The sequence below is a fragment of the Haliotis rubra genome, unplaced genomic scaffold, assembly GCF_003918875.1.
Source record: "Haliotis rubra isolate DU_JTF1 unplaced genomic scaffold, ASM391887v1 Scf1343, whole genome shotgun sequence".
NCBI classification, from domain to species: Eukaryota; Metazoa; Mollusca; class Gastropoda; order Lepetellida; family Haliotidae; genus Haliotis; species Haliotis rubra.
Genome location: NW_025765274.1, coordinates 72,565 through 89,655, shown reverse-complemented (window position 1 = coordinate 89,655; position 17,091 = coordinate 72,565). Strand labels below are relative to the sequence as shown.

The following is a 17,091-nucleotide window of genomic DNA, read 5'->3' as shown; positions in this document are numbered from 1 at the left end:
AGCAGTAATACACAGGGTATATGGAAAACATGTCAGTGCAACAAACTGAACAGGAATAAGGCCTTTCGAAAACAGCTGGACATCAGTCCAAGGCTTATTGTCAATTCAGATGTTTGTACATATAGTTTGGGTAAGAATGGTTGGCATTCTCAACAAGGTGTGTAGTGACCATACTTGCTGTAATTATTGCACCATTGGCACTAACCCAACAGGGCTTATTAAACCAGACACAGGAAGCTAAATCTGTTCTTAGGGCAATGAAAATACAACCACTAGAGGATGTGAAAAGGTTTCCGTTAAATACAGTTTTATATCAACTCCAGTTGGAAACGTCCACCTCTTACAGTATAACTGCACTTTAAAATAAGAAACAAAATAGGAAACTTAATAACAAAAATGGATAAAATTGTAATGTATTTCAGATTTTGTACTTTGCTAAGGAAGTGCAATCCCAAATATAACACATTACATGTAAACACTTTCTACATTGTGTTTTCATAGGCTTTGTGTCATGGGAAGCCTGACAGTTTACACTTGTCACAGAGATACACAGAGTATGTGATGTAGACTACCAGACGTTGACCTCCATTACTGGGGAAGCCTCAATGGTTACGTGGGTTGAAAATTAAAATGTTAAATAAATAGGACCAATTATAAAAGTAGAGTCAGTAACTGTAAGATGGCATCTCGGAGGACATATCTCAATAGGTAGCAGTGGCACTTCAGAATCACCATGGTGGAGATGTTTAGGGGTAAATGTGTGTTGAAAATAACCTTATGCTGCATTGATTAAATGAAAGATTTTCTTTTCTTTGAAAATATCGTTGTTTGAAATATAAGCTCAATATTTCCAGTGAAACAAACTAGCTATAACTCACCTATACATGTTCATTGTAACCCTTGACAAAGTAAAGCAAACATGTATATTTTACTAACAATGCCAGAGGGTTTTCACCAAATCGGAAAAAGTTGTATCACAGTCAGAAAAGAATCTCAACAATTGGCATTGAAAGGTTGGCCCTTACTTATAAACATGTTACATATTTGAAGGTGATTGGACAACACACAATGTTTAGGTGTGGGTCACAAACGTTTTACAAGACCACAGTCAGGAGAAGAACAAACATACACAGCTATAAAATATGATTACAACTCTAATTGTGGAATCTGTCATCACAAAAATATTTTCATACACTTACTGAAAAAGGAGGTAAATCTCATCTCTTCATATTGCACATTGATCCTTCAGTGTAATTACAACAAATGTCCACTTCCTCCACACACACATTATGTTAGTAGTAAAACCATTTCATTTGTCAGAAATCAGAAACTCTTACAACTCGACTGTTTCTTGTTTATTAGACAGAAACAGTAGATGTCTGGCTGTTGTTAAAGACCAGCCTTTTTACTTCCATTTTTCCCCTGTCCTGAATACAATCTACTGTTTTAAATACACAATACATGAAGAATGCCTTCACACGGCAGACAGACATTTCACACATTTTCCAGTATAGCCCAAACCAGTGAGACATCTTGCTCATCATACAAGTGGCAGCCTTGTTTAGCATACCATGGCAAATAATGTTGATCGTTGTAGTGGCAAGCCAGTGTTGATCATACTAGTGGCAAGCCAGTGTAGATCATACTAGTGGCAAGCCAGTGTAGATCATACTAGTGGCAAGCCAGTGTTGATCATACTAGTGGCAAGCCAGTGTTGATCATACTTGTGGCAAGCCAACCAGTAGGGGTCAACTGTGACCTTTCCGAAAGTTGAAATGATGACCTCGAGAATTATTTCATCCATATTCAAAGAAACCTGAGTACATGACAAGCATTTCTATGTACAAACTGAATGTCTGTATACATTCTAAAACAGTTTGTAGACACGCAACATATTGTCTGTATACATTCTGAAAGTGTCTGTACACATGCAACATATTGTCTGTATAAATTCTGAAAGTGTCTGTACACATGCAACATATTGTCTGTATACATTCTGAAAGTGTCTATACACATTCTCATACACATTTTGCTTGGTTCATACTAAATTCCGTCAAAGTCTTGGCAAGCACCACTAACTTCATGTCGTCCTGTGATGCGTAGGGTTTAAGGTTCCACCAAGCTTGTACGGATGAAGCCAATCATGAGAGTGTCGAGACACATGAAAAGTAAGCCTGATTTGTAAATCATCTAGTCAATCATGCACTATGTCCTCACTCCAGTGGGGTGGAAGTCTGAATGCCAGGAGGGCGTTCCACGTCACATTATGTTCCCCTCAACAAAATGATCACCATAAAGATGAAGGCAAGCACTGCACCAACTGCCCGACAGTAAATATCTGTTTTACAGAGCCAAGATGACATCTGCTTCTACACAGCCAAGATGACATCTGTTTCTACACATCCAAGATGACAAGTCAGACTAGCGATCTGCTCCACTTGAACTATCCTCCTCTCGTGGAAATCTTAAACAAAAATCATTGCAAGGTTTGGTCAACTGAGTATTCCACAGAAAATAAAGCCACACGTTTGATCAAATTTTGTTCACAGACGATCTGACCTTTACTTAAAATACCCGGAAACAAAAGTATAGAAAACTATAGTTACAATGTGAGAAAAATATTCATATATTCAAAGAATGTCTCAGTATCCAAATGACCAGTTACACAATGGGTCTTGTTCTTCAAGGTGTTGTCCTCATTTCATTTGGTTGGATTTGTTTGCTGTTTAGCACCACTAATATGCAATTTTTGTGCTGTATGATGGCAGTCTGTTAACGATCTAGTGTGGACCAGACAATCAGGTGATTGATATCATGGTATACACTTATATGGATCAGGAAGTCAGTGAAGCAAGGGTTGATGAAGACCAGTACCATCCCAAACCCAGGTTTGCAGTTTTGCTTATTTGAAATCTTGTGGATTTGTATCAACATTTAAATCATTACTCACGGACATTGTGCCAGTCTGCTACATAATACACTTTTGTGATATTTAACCAGAGGACCATTGCAATTTCTCTCCAAAACAACAGCATCTGCACTATGAAACTAGGCAAACTAGACAAACTGGACAAAGTTTGACAGTGTAAACAATCTCACCTGTGTAAGTGTGTTGGTAGTCCTGGAACATGGTATGCAGTGTACACAGACCCTCCAACACTGCCACCTTTCTGGTAAGCATCGTGTTGCTGAACCTGAGGGATGTCTCGAAAGTCCTTTACATGAACCCTGACAACATGGTCTCGACTTGTACGAGCTGGGGATAACCCACTGGACAGATCTTCCTCATCACTGGAGTAGTACATTGGGTTTGATCTTTGCTTTGCCTTCTCAGACAGAGATGGCATCGATGGTGCATGCAGGTTTGCTGACTGCTGGTACTCATGTAGCAGATTGTTTATCTCACTAGGATCATGCTGTCGGTCAAGACTACAGAAGCTTTGTGATAGTCCTTTGGGACCAAGAAAGTCCATCATGTTATGCTTCTGAGTAGACATTTGATTATCATCAAGACTCCTTCCTTGGAACATCTTTGTTAGGTCTGGACCATTAGTTGTGACATACATGCTCTTTAGTTGTCGAGACTCAGACGAAAGTTCGGGACCACTGTACATGGACTTGCTTGGCCTTGGTTGTGCAGAATGACTAACTGAATTTAACAAGTATGCCCATTGTTGAGAAGATGTTGGAGGCTGGACGCCATTCATTCTCATCAGATTGCTGAGGTAGTTAATATCGATTGAGGTAAGGTTGGGCATAGTTGGCACATTGGCTCCATTACTAAAACGTGTGTCGAGCCTCTGTGTGACAGCAGGTTGACCCTGATTCATCACATGAGGGTAAAGCTGAGACTGGCCTGTATATTCAGGCAGATTGTAACTGGGCAAGCCTCCAGCTGGTGGAAGTGGGGGAGCACTGATGGTGGATTCTCCGCTTGATATGTTCTGTTGCAAAATCTGCAGCTGCTGTTGGAAGTGAGCTGTCTGGAGACGTTGGAAGCGCTCCTCCTGTTCCAGAGATTTAAGTCTCAACATCTCCTTTTCCATCTCAAGCTGTTTGTGTTTTTCCATCTCAATCTGACGCTCCTTCACTTTGATTTGTTCTGACATAAAAAGGTCCCTGGGGTCTCTCTCTTGGTTAGTACTGAGAACATACCCATTCTTCTTCTTATTTTTCTTCTTATAAAGTCTCAACCCCTCTGGTTTTTCAATACCTATATTTCCACGCTGTAAAGAATTAGTCTGTCCTGGGAGGTACCCATTCAGTTCAGGTTTTAACATTTCCAAATGGGAGGATATCCCTTGTGGCTGTTCAGCTTCCTCCTCTTCATCAGAGCTCTCCTCTTCTGAAGTCAGAATATTACCTTGTGACAAACGCCTTTCTAGTGGCCTCAGCGGTCTATCCAGCTCATTTGATGATGCAGAGAGATGCCAGTTTGAGGGAGGAGGTGGAGGAGGAGGAGCATCTGTTGACTCAAAATCCATTGACTTCTGCTTTCTAAGCAGTTTCCCTGAAGCTCGACTTAAGGAACCAAAAGCATTCCTAACACTTTTGTTTACTGTCTTTTTCAATTTTCTAATACTACCATACTTATGTTTATCATCGTTTGATGATTCAGACTGTTTGCGGATATATTTTCCTTTACTATTTTTCTTTAATGCATTGAATTTAGTTGGAACTATGGATGACTTGAAGCCTTCAGATGTGCTTCTTTGATGCGAGTATGAAGTATGTCTGTCTTCAATGTCATCATCTGATCCAAGATCATGCTCGGGTGTCCAGTCTTCAGAGAAAACTCTGCAATGTCCTGGAGATTTGCTTTCTTTTGATGACAAGTCATCATCATCATGAGTTTCATGACTGGAAAAAACTTCTGGAGAATGTGATCTGCTACTACTGATCCATTTCTTGTCTAAGTCTTGACTCAACCTTCTCAATATCTCAACTGATTCACCATGCTTCTTGTCTAACCTTGCAGTTATATCTTCTTCTTCCTTTTCTTGCTCAAGAAGCTTCTTCTTTCTTTCTTCCTCCTCTTTCCTTTTAAGGTCTTCCTCTCTCCTCTTCGCTCGATCTTCATAAGCCCTAGCTAACTGCTCACGGAAAATTTCATTTTGATCCTTAGGCTTCTGCAGATTGATTGTTGGTAGCTTTGGTTTCAATACAAGTTCTTTTTCAGAATATCTTTCACTCTCATCATGTCCATTAACAAGAGAATTGAGCCTTTTTTCAGGGCTCTTTGATGTTGGATTATTCACAATTTCATTTTCATTATCACTTTCTAAACCATCATCATCAGAATCAATAGGTTTGTTGTCAGTAGTCTCACTTGAAATGAGCTCATCTAGTTTACTAATAGCCTGTTTTTCTTCCTTTTCTTTGTCACTTGGTGCCACTGATCTAACAGTGACTGGAGGTGGTGTACAAGAAGGTGGAAGAGAAGTTGGCAGAGGAAGGTGTGAAGACTGAGTAGGTGGTGGTGACATCACAGGGGGCACTGATGCAGAAGGAGAAGATACAGACTGTTTAGGAGCTGGAGCTGGAGCTGGAGCAGGAACTGGAGAGGAGCAGGAACTGGAGCAGGAACTGGAGCAGGAGCAGTAGCAGGAGAAGGAGGTACAGCCACAGGAACAGTAGATGATGGCCCACTCTGTGTAGGAGCCATAAGAATGCTGGAGCCATTGATTGGGGGTGGCGGAGCTGCTTTTGTCTTGGTGCTGGGGATGGAAGCATTTGATGCTACAGACATACGACGTTGGTGCTGCTTCAGAACTGGAACTGGAGGCTCATCCATGTCATAGTCAACAGGCGGCTCGTCAGTGTTATCCTCAACTTTACTACCTGGAGGAGGAGGTGCTCTCTTCTTCTTACGCTTACTCACCCCCGTTTCAGAACTAGCAGTGCTGGTACTACGTGTGGACTCACGTGAAGCCTGTCGCAGAAATGGATTATACTGAATATTGCTATTATCTGCCAGATCAGTCTGTAGTTGGCCTACACTGATACCAGTTTTTCTCTCTACTTCTTCCAGATGTTTCTGTCTCCGATGTTCAGCCAACTGGGCATATGTCATATTGTATGTAACATCAATGTCAAAGTTGCTTCTTACAGGCAGTGACACACCAGTTGGCATTGCATTAGTGTAAGGTTCTTTTCTCCAGTTATCATATAAATGATCTCTAGTCTCGGCCAGACTCTCTCTTGGGTCCTCAAAAATAGTGTGTTCCTCATTTATTAAACTCATTGTCATTGAAGGATGACGTCTATGGCCACGAGGTTTCATCGGTGCACGATCAAGTGAATGAGTCCGTCTCAGTCTGGAATCAGATGATTGTCCATTCAAAAGGTCCTCATTGGAGGCAGATGTAGACGTATCAGAACTACTGGGTCTTCCATCGGGAACAACATCATTCAGATGCATAGTTACAGTTGCATCAGTCTTATTGTCGACACATTCAGTCTTATTATCAACATGTATCTGTTTCTCAATGTCAACTACATTCACATCCCTGCCTCCACTGGTCAGTGATCTCTCACATTTATCACTTATCTTGGCATTGTCATCACTAACATCCATATCCTCCTCCCCATCTCTCTGCCCGACTTTATCTGAGTCACTTTTGGGGAACAAATCTGCAAACTCGGGATGCTGCTTTGACATTTCCTGTGACACAGGTCGGAGTTTCCTTTGAAGCAGTTCTCCAACAGGAAGAACCCTATTCTCAGGCACAGCATACTTAGGGTTCTTGGATGGAGTGCGAGGTCGCTTGGGTGGAGATGATGGACGAGGAGGAGGCACCTTTTTCACAGGAAGAGGCTGAGCCTGGACATAATGTGGAAGGGTCTCAAGCTGAGCACTGCCTGACTGACCCATAATGACTTTTATACACTGTCCACAAACAGCAGGTTACAAAACACAATTGTTCACATTATTGTAGCATCCACAAAAATTGACAGACATGGAACTGACTCCCTCAAATATTGTTGGTTGATATATTGTAAGTGTAACAGATGATCATCTAGTTGCCTGGTTGGGTCAGAAAGTGTCCAGGGGGCCCTTGCTTCAACTAAATGAAGCATGATGACTTCTTTGGGGTGACGATTACAGGTGCAGGATCAGAAATGAAAATCTGGAATGAAAATATATAACATCAAAAACAGAAGAGATGGAAACAAGAGTGTATGTGTGAGTTATGATTGATTAAGTGGAGGTCACCTGTAGTCAAGATGTACTATAACTGTCAATGTAAACATAAGACCGTCCAAAACCATTAGTGATTATTCATGCTCCAGAACATGGTGACAACAAAGAAAATGAGAAGCTACACACAGCAATAATGTTTGATATGGTTCAAGTCAGTGTTGAAGTATTTGCTGACAGGGATTATCAATTTCCATTTCCCAAAACACTCTTTTCCCTTAAAGAAACACTAAAACAGATGTCATCTCTCACATGTGAGAAACTGTGATACACCCCACCCATCAAACGCAACAACTACATATGTCATGTGCTGGCAATAAGTGTGACCATATCAACATGAGAACTTGCATGACTCAGGTATCATACATTGTTTCTTCACCTGAAGAAGGGGGCTGATTTTCCAAATGTCTTACAACTGAAGGAGAAATATTTGTGTTGTCATTGACTCTCTGAAGAAATGGAAGCCCAAGGTTATCAATAATTCAAGTTAAGGTCTATTTATATACCTAAAGTGTATGTTAGCAGACTTATGTACACAAACACTTCACTTCCTGGTACACATGTTAAGCCTGAGTCACACCAAGTTAGTTCTTAGTACGTCCTGCCCCATCCAAAAAATAATTGTAAAATGGGCTCAAACAGGATAGAACATGTAACGTTTGTAAAAATTACGCTGCCAGTTTGATCACAAACAGTTCTCAGTACGTCTACCTCGTCTTTACCCTATCCCCAGACAGTTGGCATTATGTTTAGACAGGGTAAAACTGCCCGCTCACCCTGTGTGGACAACATTTTCCAGCAGTTCAATCCTGTCCTTAGTTTATATCCGTTCTGAACTAGATCTATCTTGTTCATAATAAGCAAAACCCTGTTCTAACTCGTTCTTAACTCAACCAACTCGTTTTCAGGCAGTTCTATCTGTTCGCATTACGTTCTCACTCTGTTCCTAGTGCATGCAGTCATAATACAGAGGTACAGATAAGTTGCGTATCTACGTAAATTACGCAAATATTTATGTGAAAAATCAATTCCTATTAAGTCTATTGGTTACAAGTACGCTTGATTTTTGAGAAATACTCAATAAATGTGATCTTACATGCGTACACATGGAAATGTCAAATCTTAGCTTGTGTACCGGTGGATAGATAAAATAACTGAGGTTTACTGAGAGGTTCTATTTCGGGATATGAACTTGACAACTTGCAGTCTTTCTTATCGTTCCTCTATTACAGATCGGGGCGGTGGGGTAGTCTAGTGGTTAAAGCGTTGGCTCGTCATGCCGAAGACCTGGGTTCGAATCCCCACATGGGTACAATGAGTGAAGCCCATTTCTGGTGTCCCCGCCATGATATTGCTGGAATATTGCTAAAAGCGGCGTAAAACCAAACTCAGTCAGTCAGTCAGTCTATTACAGATCAAATATAAATAACAAACACTAACATTTAAACTTTATTATATTTTTAAAATGAATGGAAAATGGCAAAATACTCAATTGAGTTTGAGTGAGGTGAGTACAATTTATTTGGTTACTCAAAGAAAAATTAGGATACCCAATTGAGATGAACACAAGCGAGTACATAACTCAATGACCCAAAAAGTTATCTGTAGCTCTGATAATAGCAATCACGTGCAGGCCCAATTTCTATAAGTACCCAGCATGTTCTTGCCCATTTCCATTCACGACCATCAAGGTGGACCTCCTCCATCAGCTGATGACAATGTCCCACAGCTATTTTGCCTCTAAGGTTTAAGCCAGTTTCTCACCCAACAAGTTTTTGTTCCTTTCCTCCTTTCGTGCTCTACCAACTCAATGTACTCTTGCTCTGCTTCCAATAAAAAATGCAGCAAACCAGCATTCAACATGTTGACACCTGCAAACTTGTTCATGTTTCACAGGTAGAAATCTCTATCCCAAATGATGAATGTGTTAAAAACGCATGTATTTATACCCTTACTTGTCATATGGTACTGCACACGGTGTTGACATAGAAAGAACTTTGTGAGAACTCATTGTGAACTTTTAAAACTGTGTAGAAACATATTGCAAACTTCTTCAGAACAATTCACTTTGTTTTGAACATAATTGCACAGAATAGCAACTAACTAAGGACGTAATGTGGTTGAGTTCGGTCTGCGAACAGGATGGATGTGGTTGAAACTATGTACAACTGTATTGCAACTGATCCCCGACTGCACTACGTCCGCACACGTCCCCAGTAAGATTGAAGTACAGCATTTCCATTTGTCATGTGGCAATTCCGTTCATAAGACTGCAATCTCGTTTTAAGTACGTTGTCACTCCATCCCATTTTAGAACAAGTAGAACGATGGACATGTTCAATGTTCTGGAGCACCCTTCCATCCCTAGTCCGATCAAGCCTGTCCATAAGTTCTTATAGACCGCCTCCGTGGTGTAGTGGTTAGAGCTTCCGCCCGGGAGAGCGGAAGGTCGCGGGTTTGATCCCTGACCACGTCATACCAAAAGACGTTAAAATATGGTACTTGTTGGTCCCTGCCTGGCGCTCGGCATTTATGGATACAACAAGGACTGGTCGGCTCGGAGTCAATATAATGTGTCTGAGTGGGGTATTCATGTTTCACTGCGCCGTGGTATCTCAGTGAGCTAGCACTATAAAACCAGCTTAAGTCTGGGCTAGTACAAGCAGCCTCACATACACATACACATGCATGCACGTCGTCAAATGAGCGAAATATTCTCAAGTACGACGTTAAACCCAATTTCACCTCACCTCATAAGTACTTATAGAGACTGTTAACAGCGGATCCGAACAGTTTTCAAGAACGTACTGAGAACGTGTTTGGTGTGATGGGGGTATAACAAGTGAATCATCTGTAGTCGATAGTGTACCCACTTGAACAGAAGTTCATGTTGATAAACAAAACATGCAAGTTAGTTCAACATCTAAACTTTATCCATGGATAATGACTATATACATGCATCGACCATGTCCATAAACAATTATGTCATCATACAGCTATCACACAATCAAACACATAATTGAATAATGACATCATACAGCTACCACTAAAATAAATCATGCACAAACACGCTGAGAGATGCACTAAAAAATCATGCACAAATCATGCAACAAGACATGCACAACAGGGAGATGCAATCAAATCAAATCATGCAATCAACACGCACAGGAGATGCAATCAAGGAAATCATGCAACAACACGCACAGGAGATGCAATCAAAATCATGAACAAATCATGAACAACACAACATGCACAGGAGATGCAATCAACCAAATCATGAACAACACGCACAGGAGATGCAATCAAACAACATGCACAGGAAATCATGAACAACATGCACAGGAGATGCAATCAACCAAATCATGAACAACACGCACAGGAGATGCAATCAACCAAATCAACAACAACAAATCATGAGACAACACGCACAACATGGAGATGCAATCAAGGGAAATCATGAACAACACAGCAACAACCAAATCATGAACAACATGCAGGAGATGCAATCAATCAAAATCATGCACAACACGCACAGGAGATGCAATCAAGGAATGCAATCATCATCATGAACAACATGCACAGGAGATGCAATCAACCAAATCATGCACAACACGCACAGGAGATGCAATCAACCAAATCATGAACAACACGCACAGGAGATGCAATCAACGAAATCATGCACAACACGCACAGGAGATGCAATCAACCAAATCATGAACAACACGCACAGGAGATGCAATCAAGGAAATCATGAACAACACATGCACAGGAGATGCAATCAAGGAAATCATGAACAACACGCACAGGAGATGCAATCAACCAAATCATGCACAACACCACAGGAGATGCAATCAAGGAAATCATGAACAACACGCACAGGAGATGCAATCAAGGAAATCATGAACAACATGCACAGGAGATGCAATCAACCAAATCATGAACAACACGCACAGGAGATGCAATCAAGGAAATCATGAACAACACGCACAGGAGATGCAATCAAGGAAATCATGAACAACACGCACAGGAGATGCAATCAACCAAATCATGAACAACATGCACAGGAGATGCAATCAACCAAATCATGAACAACACACACAGGAGATGCAATCAACCAAATCATGAACAACACACACAGGAGATGCAATCAAGGAAATCATGAACAACACACACAGGAGATTCAGTCAACCAAATCTGTTACTGGTGACCTATGCTCCCCACATGTAACTGAATATGAAAACTTTCATTACCTACACATCCATGGGAAATTTCCTTTCTGCACAATAACATGAAACCCCACCAACATTAATTATAGTGTAGCCACCATTGAGTACAAGCTGCCATTATCTACAGTCAGTACTGTACTGACTGTGACGACATGTGAGTGTTATCAGTTGCCCATGGTAATTACCACATCAGTCCTTCACGGATTTAAACTACAATGTGCTTCTACTCACACAAGACTAGGCTGTAATAGTAAGAGTCACACTAATCCTGGGAACAAGATTTACGCAGAGACTGACTTTAGAGCTTGATGCATTCTTTGTTTAATCAAGCCTCAGAGGTGATACTTGACGAAATATGTAAGCTACATGAAGAGGAAGAACCTTTAGCATGGAAGTCTGTGTTCAGGTAATATATGTTACAAGCAGACTTTGAAATGAGTCATCTCCTGAGCAAGTACCTGCATAAGTCAATTTGTGTTTAAGCATTAATAATCACAATTTTGAAAAATGATAGTCTCGGTCAAAATGCCAAGACGAATATAGTGTCAAGATTGCTCCATCACCCCAAACTTGTCTTAAGTGAATTCAAACACAGTTTCAATTTTTTTTTGTTACATATTTGCACGAGAAAATATTTATATCAAGTTTATTGCAATTCCTGAGGATTAAAAATTCTTCCATTGTGGCTTCTGTGAGTAGGCACTGATCATAAACGTCTATCTTACATTTAACTGGCTTACCACTCAAGTGCATTTACATTTAAGTAGAGCTAAATGTTTCAGAGCATCACTCTAGACTGTTTATCATTTTGACAGAAACAAAACATGCCATGAAAAGGAGCCACCACTGAGTAGGGAGATTACTTCAGGAAAGTCAAGACTTGCATCATTTAAGGCTCCCGCAAAGCAGAAAGGGCTTTCCAGAAGGGACAATAGTACAGTTCAAGGACTGGGAGACAGACTAAGCATCACATCTGCATGTTCTCCAAACTCCACTCACACAGTTGTATCATGTAAAGTCTTCAGGGTATCAGGTGCACATTGTAGCTATTAAACCTGACTAAACTGACATGCCAGACATACCTTTGTATATTACATAATTATTCATCTGCAGAAACACCATACAATTATTGTCAGATGAGTGTGAGGAGGGGGAAGAGAGACAAGGTAGGGGAGATTGTGTGGATAGGGAGGAGACAAAGAGGAGGAGGAGATTGTGTGGAGGGGAGGAGACGAAGAGGAGGAGGAGACTGTGTGGATAGGGAGGAGACAAAGACAAGGGGAGATTGTGAGTATAGGGAGGAGATGAAGAGGAGGAGGAGATTGTGTGGATGGGGAGGAGACGAAGAGGAGGAGGAGATTGTGAGTATAGGGAGGAGACTAAGACAAGGGGAGACTGACAAGGGGGAGGAAACTAAGAGAAAGAGGAGCAACTGTGTGGATAGGGAGGAGACGAAGAGGAGGAGGAGATAGTGTGGATGGGGAGGAGACGAAGAGGAGGAGGAGATTGTGAGTATAGGGAGGAGACTAAGACAACGGGAGACTGACAAGGGGGAGGAAACTAAGAGAAAGAGGAGCAACTGTGTGGATAGGGAGGAGACGAAGAGGAGGAGGAGATTGTGTGGATGGGGAGGAGACGAAGAGGGGGAGGTGATTGTGTGGATGGAGAGGAGACGAAGAGGAGGAGATTGTGTGGATAGTGAGATGAAGAGGAGGAGGAGATTGTGAGTATAGGGAGGAGACTAAGACAACGGGAGACTGACAAGGGGGAGGAAACTAAGAGAAAGAGGAGCAACTGTGTGGATAGGGAGGAGACGAAGAGGAGGAGGAGATTGTGAGTATAGGGAGGAGACTAAGACAACGGGAGACTGACAAGGGGGAGGAAACTAAGAGAAAGAGGAGCAACTGTGTGGATAGGGAGGAGACGAAGAGGAGGAGGAGATTGTGTGGATGGGGAGGAGACGAAGAGGGGGAGGTGATTGTGTGGATGGAGAGGAGACGAAGAGGAGGAGATTGTGTGGATAGTGAGATGAAGAGGATTGTGAGTATAGGGAGGAGACTAAGACAACGGGAGACTGACAAGGGGGAGGAAACTAAGAGAAAGAGGAGCAACTGTGTGGATAGGGAGGAGACGAAGAGGAGGAGGAGATTGTGTGGATGGGGAGGAGACGAAGAGGGGGAGGTGATTGTGTGGATGGGGAGGAGACTAAGACAAGGGAGACTGACAAGGGAGGAAACTAAGAGAGAAGAGAGGAGCAACTGTGTGGATAGGGAGGAGACGAAGAGGAGGAGGAGATTGTGTGGATGGGGAGGAGACGCAAGAGAGGGGAGGAGATTGTGTGGATGGAGAGGAGATCTAAGAGGAGGAGATTGTGTGGATAGGGAGATGAAGAGAGGAGGAGATTGTGAGTATAGGGAGGAGACTAAGACAACGGAGACTGACAAGGGGAGGAAACCAAGAGAAAGAGGAGCAACTGTGTGGATAGGGAGGAGACGGAAGGGAGGAGGAGATTGTGGATGGGAGGAGACGAAGAGGGGAGGTGATTGTGTGGATGGAGAGGAGACGAAGAGGAGGAGATTGTGTGGATAGTGAGATGAAGAGGAGGAGGAGATTGTGAGTATAGGGAGGAGACTAAGACAACGGGGAGACTGACAAGGGAGGAAACCAAGAGAAAGAGGAGCAACTGTGTGGATAGAGGAGAGACGTAAGAGGAGGAGGAGATTGTGAGTATAGGGAGGAGACCTAAGACAACGGGAGACCGACAAGGGGAGGAACTAAGAAAGAGGAGCAACCAATGTGTGGATAGGGAGGAGACTTAAGAGGGAGGAGGAGATTGTGTGGATGGGGAGGAGACGAAGAGGGGAGGTGTGATCAGGTGGGATGGAGGAGGAGGCGAAGAGGTGAGAGATGTGTGGATAGTGAGATGAAGAGGAGGAGGAGATTGTGAGTATAGGGGAGGAGACTAAGACAACGGAGGACCAGACAAGGAGGAAATCCAAGAGAAAGAGGAGGAACTGTGTGGATAGGGAGGAGAATAAGAGCAGGAGGAGGAGGTGGATGGGGATGGGGAGACAAGAGGGAGAGGTGGTGTGGATGGAGAGGAGGAAGAGGAGGAGATTGTGTGGATGGTGAGAGACAGAGGGAGGAGGAGATTGTGAGTATAGGGAGGAGACTAAGACAACGGGGAGACTGACAAGGGGAGGAAGCAAGAGAAGAGGGAGCAACAACAGTGTGGATAGGGAGGAGAGGCGAAAAGGAGGAGGAGGTGTGTGGATGGGGAGGAGGCGAAGAGGAGGAGGAGATTGTGTGGATGGGGAGGAGATCAATGAGGAGGGTGTGAGGTGGGTGAGTGAGATGAAGAAGAGGAGGAGATTGTGTGGATGGGGGGAGGAGGCAGAAGAGGAGGAGGAGGAGACTGTGGATAGGGAGGAGACGCGAAGAGGAGGTGATTGTGTGGATAGTGAGGAGATGAAAAGGAGGAGGAGATTGTGTGGATGGGGAGGAGACGAAGAGGAGGAGGAGATTGTGTGGATAGGGAGGAGACGAAGAGGAGGATATTGTGTGGATGGGGAGGAGACAAAGAGGAAGAGGAGATTGTATGGATTGGGAGGAGACGAAGAGGAGGAGGCGATTGTGAGTATAGGGAGGAGACTAAGACAAGGGGAGACTTTGAGAAGGGGGAGGAAACTAAAAGGAAGAGGAGCAACTGTGTGGATAGGGAGGAGACTAAGAGAAGGGGGGAAACTAAGAGAGGAAACAGTGAGAAGGGGTTGGAAACTAATAGAAGGGCAAGGAAACTAAGAGGGGAGGCTGAGGAGGGGGGAAACTGGGAAGAATGGGAGGAAACTAAGAGGGAGACTGAAGAGGGGGAGGAAACTAAGAGGAGGATGAAACTAAGAGAGGGAACTAAGAGGAGGGGAGGAAACTAAGTGGAAGACTGAGGAGGAGGAATTAAGAGGAGTGGGAAGAAACTAAGAGGAAGGGAGAAATTAACAGGGGAGACTGAGGAGGAAACTAAGATGAGGGGAGGAAACTAAGATTGGGACAACTAAGACAGAGACTGAGTGAGGGGGAAGTAAACTAAGAGGAGTGGGGGGCTGTTATGAGGGGAGACTGACTGAGATGGGGAGAACATAAAGATTGAGGAGAGACTTGGGGATTTGTTATTGTTATGACATACCTGTACAAAACAGGTGTAACTGTACTGTCATGACATACCTGTACAAAACAAATATCACAGCAACACCATCCCAGCAATAGGATAGCTACATCATCACACAAACATCACAGCAACATCAGAGCAATACCCCCATAACATCCCAACGTCAGAGGAGCAATACCCCATAACATCACAGCAACATCAGAGCAATACCACAGTAACATCACACACATGAGAGCAATACCCCATAACATCACAACATCAGACCAATAACCCATATTATTATATAAGCATATTTTTCCGGCTACCTGATTGGTCTAGAGGCAGGTCACATGACCATCAACAAAAAAGCATATTGACTCCAACCCAGATCCGACCAAAAGTCATCTTGACTTGAGTTACTAAAAATAGATTTTGTTTATGTAAGGGTGTCAAGCTATGACGTCATTCCATTGTTTACATGTCACAGTATTGTTGACATATTATTCTGTAAATATGTACTTCATCTGAAAAATGTATTAGACCATCCTCTCTTTTCATCTGCTGTGCAGCAATTAAGCTGTCATTTGTGTAATATGTGATATCGACTATTTCCTTATACAGCTTGTGAGTGAGTGAATGAGTTTAGTTCAGAACTTCTACGCCTCACTCAGCAATATTCCAGCTATATGGCAGCGGTCTGTAAATAGTCGAGTCTGGACCAGACAATCCAGTGATCAACAGCATGAGCATCGATCTGCGCAATTGGGAACAGATGACATGTGTCAACCAAGTCAGTGAGCCTGACCACCCGATCCCGATAGTCGCCGCTTATGACAAGCATAGTCGCCTTTTATGGCAACCTATTCTACCCCGGATCTTCACGGGTCTATACAGCTTGTGTTACTAGGACTCATATTTATATTCATGTACTGCATCATCACTGCAATATCTTGATACATCAGTGTGGACAATATATCTGTAACGTGATGGCAGATAGAGAAGGTATCTGAAGCAAAGTAACCATTGTTGACCTTTGATGAGATGTGATGGTGAAGGTGATTAACACATTAAATAAGTGCAGTGATGCATGAAGGTGGACAAGTGCTAAGATCTGTGACAGGAGACATCCATAAGACATGACATCCACACATTTGATGGGACTCACTTCAGATCAGGTATTACATAAGGATGTACAACATTCATGAATCTAACTGTCAGGGCCATTGTGTCACCAAGTAGGAGCAGGCCATCACATTGAAGGACAAGAGTGATGTGTAGAGTCGTATCAAGCAGAACCTATACACACACAACTAGGAGTGAATGAAAGCAGGCCATCACACAGTAACATCCACATCAAATACACAGTAACATCCACATCAAATACACAGTAACATCCACATCAAATACACAGTAACATCCAACTCAATCACCTGGTAAAAATCACCTTCAATCACCAGTCCACATTGTGCTTTCCAAGAATTCTAGTACAACACCATGATTCTAATAAGACAACACAACCCCAA

General features: G+C 42.7%; 1 protein-coding gene across 1 annotated transcript in view; it reads right to left on the bottom strand.

Moving 5' to 3' along the window:
- Positions 1 to 1,077: 1,077 nt before the first annotated feature.
- The window catches only part of LOC124267874 (daf-12-interacting protein 1-like), a 38,102-nt gene continuing 22,088 nt past the window's right edge, over positions 1,078 to 17,091 (bottom strand). Inside the window, 3 exon segments of the mRNA XM_046702862.1 lie at positions 1,078 to 2,464; positions 3,100 to 5,486; positions 5,489 to 7,130. Coding sequence (XP_046558818.1) covers positions 2,422 to 2,464; positions 3,100 to 5,486; positions 5,489 to 6,874 — 3,816 coding nt within the window. The 5' untranslated portion in view covers positions 6,875 to 7,130 and the 3' untranslated portion in view covers positions 1,078 to 2,421.